This window comes from Urocampus carinirostris, chromosome 7 (genome assembly GCF_059441175.1).
Source record: "Urocampus carinirostris isolate Australia breed hairy pipefish chromosome 7, RoL_Ucar_1.0, whole genome shotgun sequence".
In the NCBI taxonomy this organism is placed as follows: domain Eukaryota; kingdom Metazoa; phylum Chordata; class Actinopteri; order Syngnathiformes; family Syngnathidae; genus Urocampus; species Urocampus carinirostris.
Window position 1 is genome coordinate 39,186,056 of NC_142355.1, and position 7,801 is coordinate 39,193,856.

The window sequence follows — 7,801 nt, forward strand, 5'->3', positions numbered from 1 at the left end:
GGAACTATTAAAACTTGGTCAACAATACAAAAAAAATTAAAAATATCAAGATCTGTGAATAGGGCTACCAAAATAGCGAAAAATCCAGACTTTAAACCTGGGGTTATGGAGGTAGGGTTTCAAAAATGGGGCCAAAAAGGACTGATGTTGATTACCCAAGTATTGGAAGCACAGACAATGAAATCATTCGAACAACTCCAACAAGAATTTGACCTACCCAGAAATGATTTTTACAAATATTTGCAACTAAGGCATTACCTCCAGAAACACGAGGAATGGGGGAAAATATGTAAGGAGCCAACTAAGGTAGAGGAATTATTAATATCATATACAAAAGGACAATCAATAAAGGGGGTTATATCAAAACTATATAAAGCCCTGAGAATGGATCTCAGTAATGAGGACATGGCAGTTAAGGAAAAATGGGAACAAGAAACTAATGTAGCGATAAAAGACAACGAATGGGAAAAAACATTGAAAGAGGGACACAAAATAACCAACAGCCCGACATGGAGGGAGTTTGAATGGAAAGTAAAAATGCGATTCTTCTATACACCCTCTATCACTTCAAAATATAAAAATACCCCGAATCTATGTTGGCGTAACTGTGGGGGGGTCGGAGACTTTACGCATATTTTCTGGAATTGCCCTGTAATATCAAATTTTTGGAGAAGTATCCAGAGAGAAATAAAATTAATCACTGGCTGGGAGTTGCGGTTGGACCCAAAGGCTTACATAATAGGAATTTTGCCAGAAGAATTACTATCTGGTCAACAGAAATATATACTAAGGGTAATGCTTCTGGTAGCAAAGAAAATGATCACAGTGTCCTGGCTGAAACCACAACCTCCTGACATAAAACAATGGAGAGACAAATTAAAGCAAATGTACATTATGGAAAAAATCACTGCAAGACTTCAACTGAAACTTGACCAATTTGAGAAAAGATGGAAGCCTATCACACAAATTTTACTTGATGTCTAAACACCTCCCCCTATTTATTATGTGTGTATTTTTCTTTTTTTTTCTTTGGGTGTATATTTTGATTTATTAATTTTATATGTATATATATATATATATATATATATATATATATATATATTTCTTTTTGTATGGATTTATTGTATGAGCATTTATTCTTCTTTTCTATTAATAGCATTTTTTGTTCTTTGTTGTTCCTTCTGTTATTTATGAATGTGTCAAGTGTATATATTTTGTGTTGATGTAAGATGGGGGAATCAAACCTCTGTCAAAATCGGTGTGAGAAATAAAAAGTTAAAAAAAAAAAAAAAAAAAAAAAAAAAAAAAATAGTCTGTGTAATAACCTGTGAAGCCCTTTGAGACTCTTTGTGATTAAGGGCTATACAAATAAAAATGACTTGACTTGACTTCTCTGTTGTTTCACCGATGTGGCTCCTTCGGCTTCGCACACTTCACACACTTCCCTGCACGACAACCCCGCTTCTGCTTTCTGTCCGTACGCCGTCTTCGTTGCTTCGTAGGTGAGGTTGCCAACCACGGAGATCCCGGATCTCTATGTAGCTCGTTCGGGATATCAAATGTGGTATAAAAAGTGCCCGAAAAGTCAAAATTTAGACGCTCACCCAATTGAATAAGTTCCTCCCAACTATAAGTGTTATTGGCCACGCATGTGTCCAAAAAAGAAAGCAAAAAAAATAAATAAAATTAAAAATAATTAAAATAAAAAAATATTTGATGGAGTTCACTTAGTTAAATACTTTAAGAAATTAAATCTACCCCCGTGTGGAAATGCCGGTCTCTTGTCCATATTTTCCCAAAAAGAAACGAGCATGCATTGTTAGGTGACTGATGATTTGTGTTTGGTTAATGGAGTAAGATAACTAATTCAGTTATCTGCCAGTTCAAAGCGGCGCTGCCACGAGCGGCTGCCTTTTCCGGCGGCTGCCCTATTGTTTTATTGTCTGCTCCTATCTTCGGTGTTTTTTCTTCCCGTTTTGACAACTACACTATGGATTACTTCTATCCAATGGGACATGGGTTTTAGCGCACAAAAAATGCGTGTATTCAAGGAATTTCAACTCCTTGCCCTGAAGAATTCTCGTGCCGGCGTGATGAAGGGGCCTATCGTGGAAGAAGCGGCTAGCGGCGTTATAAGTCTTCGGTACCATTTGTAATCATGGTAAATGCGAACTCACGACCAAATAAGATCATCGAGTGCTGGTGGAAAACAACGAAGCGCACAGGGAGCGCAGTTGCTGTGTTTTGCGGAAACGTAGCTCACGTTTAACGTGTAGCCACCCGGAGCTACCCGGAGCTATCCGGCTTCAACGACACTAAACAGAGACACGAAAGCCGGGGGGAATCAGAGAGGAGGCGGACTTGCTAACACGGGGTGGTGTATCCCTGGATTTTCACAAAGAAAAGTTTTCCATCAGCCGCAGGGATGTCGAACTTTTGGACTGGCGTGACGTCATCCACTCCGCTACAAGCACCCCTAGGGCATCATGTTAATCTGTTAATAAACAACGGGGTAGACTGCTGGAAGTGTGAATTTCCCTACGGGGATGAGTAAAGTATCTATCTATCTATCTATCTTTTTGCACTACCGGCAGTTCTTTATAGCTTGCCACTCCTTGCACATTTGCTCTCTGCACTATTGTACTTACAGCGTTACTGTTACAGTGTTAATGTTACTGTTTACCTGACTTGTTAACCTGAATGCCCATTTTGCACATCTGGTTAGCTACCCCTCTTGCACTATCGGCACTATGGTATGGTAAAATACTATACGTAGCCATAATACAATACAACTTTTACTTATATCTGTACATTCGAGGAAACTGTGCGGGTCAGATGTATCGACATTTCGTTCTGTATACACGTGTACTAGAATGACAATAAAGTAGATCTGAATCTGAATCTAATTCGAACAATTTGGTAAACGGTACATTTTTAAGATTTAAAATCTAACAGTAGATACTGTAGTCACTGAGTATCAATGATACGAATTTTTGGTTTGATACACCCTTGCCACCCCTGAGTTAAAGCTTTCAACTGGCTGAGTGGGAGAGGACATGTTTCAACTTGCCAGTCGGGATAGTAGGCCGGAATTAATGAACAAGGGCGTATTTAGTGGTTTAGTGAGCTCCACCTTTAGAACTTCCTCTTTCCGCCCACGTGCTCACGCACACAACGCCTTGAATCAACCCACAGACAACTGCTGATGCATTCCAAACCCAAATAACGTCACAGGGCGGGACCCAGGCCGGCCCCGGTCTATAAAGTCTCTCCCACCGCAATACGTTCCATTCACAAATCTCCAACGTGGATTCCTCAACAAGTCATTTTCCTCGGGCTCCTGTCACTCGCTTAACCCAACCAGGACTTTTTATTCCCATCCAAAAATGAAAATGTCCTCGTCTGAGATCTCCCACGTGCTCAAGGAGGGCGCGCTGGAGAAAAGGAGCGACAACCTCCTTCAGTTATGGAAAAGGAAGACTTGCGTCCTGACCCCGGAAAGCCTCAACATGTACGCCGACACGCAGAAACGCTCCCGGGGTAAAGAGTTGAAATTGCAGAGCATCAAGAAAGTGGATTGCGTGGAGCGCACCGGAAAGTTTGTCTACTTCACGATCGTCACGACGGACGATAAAGAGATCGACTTCCGCTGCACTGGCGAGGACAACTGTTGGAATGCGGTCATTACCATGGCCCTCATCGACTATCAGAACCGAAAGGCCATCCAGGACTTTAAGACGCGCCAGGACAACGAGAACGCTTCCCCTGGCCAACAGGAGAGCCGCATGGCGAGGGCTCCCTGAGACCACCCGCTGAAAGCCTTTTCCCATTATGGTGAGTTCACGTGCTCGTAAGAGGTCTTGAAAGCTAGCCGCTACCAGTGAAATATGCATACCTGTCAACCTCTGCCAATTGCTCCGTTTATTAAAGGTGGTGTGCGTAGTGTGTCATTGAAACGTTGAATGTTAAATATTTTCTCCATTTAGTTTCTGTTGGCAATGATCAGCTGAGTTCTAATTGCCTTTATATTTTTCCCCACCGTTCTTTGCTTCATTATAGAAACGCCGTTCAGGACACGCAACACATTGGGTACAAGGAAAGGAGGGAGGTTGCAAAGTGACTTTTTGCTTGTCACTACAGGATTTTTGTTAGTGTAGCACGACAAATGGAACAGTTAATAAAGGTCTGTTTCTAAAGCAGTTTAAATGTCAACCCAAATATATATATTCAAACATGTTTTAAGAAATGTGCCTATTTGACGAATGAGCTGACAGAGGCTGTGATTATACCTTTAAAACGGTAGATGGCGGCAGTTTCAAATTCCGGACACCTAAAAAAGTTAAAAGTAAATTATTTGTCAAAGAGACTGTGTATAATATTAGGTGTCTCCCAAGTGGTACAAAAGACTTAGTTAAACATTTATTTGAATGTTGGTAGGTGTATCCCTTAACCAATTGGCTCATAGGGAAACTATTTCCTGTGCTGTGACTTGGGCAAGTACAGCCTCATTGAGTATAATTAGTCAACATTTACCATTGAGGTAACCCCTTTTCATTATTATTTTTACTTAGGATAAGCAATAGACATGCTGTTAAAAATTAGAAGAAAAATACTACATTTTTAAAAATGGCACCTGGTTTTAGATTTTATATCCATTATAGAAGGGAGCTAACGGTAAAGTTGTCATATTCAAGTAGACATCTTTTATTTATAAAATAAAATAATAAAAAGCGAAAATACTTTTAAATCAATCAAGTGCTGGTATGTCTCATTGGCAGCACGGCGGCGCAGTGGTTAGCGCGTGTGCGGCACAGGTTGTGGGAACCTCCTGAGTGGGTTCAAATCCAGCTCCCGGCCTTACTGTGCGGAGTCTGTATGTTCTCCGCGTGCTTGCGTGGGTTTCCTCCGGGCACTCTGGTTTCCTCCCACATTCCAAAGACATGCAGCTCCCGTGTTATTTTCGATTGTTCTCGATTGTTCTCAGCTCAGGGATGCTGCTGGAAATGTGAATTTCCCTTCGGGGATGAACAAAGTATCTATCTATCTATCTATCTATTTCAGGTGAATCGGCCGGTACAAATTGTCCCTAGGTGTGACTGAGCGAGTGAGTTGTCTGTCCCCGTGTGCCCTGCGACTGGCTGGCAACCAGTTCAGGGTGTCCCCTGCCCACTGCCCGATGATTGCTTGGATGGGCTCCAGCACCCCTACTGAGGATAAGCGGTGCAGCTAATGAAATGAGATAATGAAGTGTTGGTATGGGTTTTTTTTTTTTTTTGGTCACTTTGTTTTGGCTGAACTCATACCCATAATGCTTCATTACAACATGGCACCGTGAGTAAAAATGGTGTGTTGAGAGAAAATCTAATGCCTTTTCCTTTGTTATCTACAATCCTAATGGTTAGGATACTGCACTAACTGTAGCAATCTGGGTCCAATTCCCGTTGTAAAAAATGCAGCGCAAATGGGCTCGGCGATATTTGTCATTGCTCAATTGCGGTGATAAACTACTCAAAACCTCAGATTAATGCGCACGCTAGCTTTAAAATCGTTTTGGGGGTGAAAAAACTACATGCATACAGCATAAGCAAGTAAATCTTTTGTTTCTTTCTGTGCGGACCACCGACCGTTACCGTTCCACGGCCTGGTGTTTCCTGATCCCTGGTGTAGAATACCGCGATATTGGCACTTACCGATGGCATTGTCTGCTACCAGTGATCGAGACTATCTGGATTTGAGCTGAGATGGACAAGACGACACCAATCGAAAAATAAAAACTCTCATCCACGATTTGAAATGATCAAAAATCATATAAAATACAAGGAAATGTAAATAAGTTGGCCGGTGTGAACATACAAAATGTAAAATCCATCAATTTAAGTGAAACGCGGCTATTTGTTGTCCTTACTTTTACTTGGTGTGGCTGAAATGGATTTTTCTCAAACATCCTCTCTTTGCATATCCACAGGGTTTGTTGTGCCCCTCTCAAGGAAAAAACAAATGACTCAAAGACCAACCAAAGGGAACCGAGACGTCAGCCGGTCCAGAGATGAAGGATTGTGGACTATGTAGTCACCTTAATGACTCACTTGAGGTTTTCCAAACTCCACTCAAGCGGAGTGAACAATTGAAGTGTTGCTCTCATTGGAGGATTAAAAAACAAAAGATGCCTGTACAAAGATGTTTGTTAATTTATTTTGTTTCCAGGATCTTGTTTCTTCTGGTAAACTGTACTTGTATTAAGTTATATTTCTCGTTTCAAAGTATGAATTGTTGATGTATTTATTGCAATAAACGTGTACATGTTTTTCACAGAGTTGCTCTGCTTTTACTTATTAAAAAAAAAACTCCTTTGTATTATTTACTAATGGACTGAGGCGCAAATTACTTTAACACTAAACTTTTAAATGTAACGTATTTAAAAAGAAAATGCAGCACCAGAAGTGGACAATCCGTATACAGTAATCTGTACTCTATTACGGATTTATTCGAATACGTGTAGGTTTTTCATTGATAAATTAGGTGCCCACTTATAAAAATTGGTTGTCAAAACTGTTAACTAGAGAAATGTTTGCCTTCTTCCATTTTACAGCAGGAGTCTCCAACCGGGTGCCTGTGGGCACCAGGGGACCCCTTATGGCCAGTTTAGGTGGGCGCGGACCTGTTCTGAAATTAGCTCATCACTTCTGGGTAATTGTGATATTCTCGTAAATTTTTTGTTTTTTTCTTGTTTCTTGACTATTTAACCATACTTCCAATTATTAACATGGTAATAACATAGTAACAACATAGGTTATTTTAGAAATGCACGTCAAACTGTCCTAAATAGTAGCTCCCACCTGGAAAAAAGTTGGAGAATTGATTTTAAAGGGAAAGTATGTATTATTTAACGCCTTCTGGTAGCACAAAAACTTCATTAAAAATGAACAAACATACATTAATTATAAGTATAGTACTTGGAAGTGAATATTTCATTTATATGAGCCTCTTCTAGAGTAAGCTGACATGAGTGTCATCTTGCTGCTACGGGTAAGTCCGTGTTACATGTCGAAGTGTCCTTGGGTAAGACACTGAACCCCTAATACCCCAATATGCAGGTTAGCGCCTTACATGGCTGCACGGCCGCTATTGGGAAATGCGAAGCACACTGTAAAGCGCTTTGGGAAGTCTTGACTTGAAAAGAGCTATATAAATGCAGATCATTTCATTTCATTGGTACACACTGTCCCTTAACAATTACTACTTTTGCCCTAAGGAAATTATTAAATATCACAATTGCTATTAGCAATTAAGTAGAGAATGTCCGTAATTTAATTTATGATCAACTTTTGTCTACGTTGCCAAAGTGCCAAACCCGGAAACCTAAGACAAAATTATTTCCGAATCTCAACCAGAAACATTTCTCCGCCTACGTGCAATGTAAGGCTCCACCCATCTCTTATGACCTAAGAGGCAGTAACAGCAGATACTTGACTCTGGGAAAGTTCTCAGGGGCTGCATTTCTAAATAAATTCCAGACGTGCTCCGTCAAAAGAGAAGGGCGGACCGGAAAGTCTCTTTCCTCTCCCGAGTCAGGTGCAATGTGATCTTTGTCAGCCGGAGCCTTTCAAGAAGAGTTTACAGCTGATAAGCGGAACACACCTTAACTACCTGGAAGGTGTGGTTACTGTTGAGTGTGGTGATCAGGCATGTCTGTAGTTTCCCGCAATATGCATGGTATGAGCCAAAACTTGTTGGCGGATTATATCTACATTCAGTCTGACACTTCCTAGACTTGTTTTCAACAGAATGTAGCAAATGTTTG

At 40.7% G+C, this 7,801-nt stretch overlaps 1 protein-coding gene across 1 annotated transcript; it reads left to right on the forward strand.

Annotated features, from left to right (window-relative positions):
* The first annotated feature begins 3,219 nt into the window (after positions 1-3,219).
* On the forward strand, positions 3,220-6,313 carry phlda2 (pleckstrin homology-like domain, family A, member 2). The gene is made up of 2 exons (XM_088340911.1): positions 3,220-3,834; positions 5,966-6,313. Exon 1 carries the CDS (start codon positions 3,387-3,389, stop codon positions 3,801-3,803), a length of 417 nt encoding a protein of 138 aa, XP_088197037.1. The 5' UTR covers positions 3,220-3,386; the 3' UTR covers positions 3,804-3,834; positions 5,966-6,313.
* Positions 6,314-7,801: the final 1,488 nt, after the last annotated feature.

Coding starts and splice junctions, on each gene's coding strand:
- phlda2 (XM_088340911.1), top strand. CDS start 3,387: ATGAAAATGTCCTCGTCTGAGATCTCCCACGTGCTCAAGGAGGGCGCG.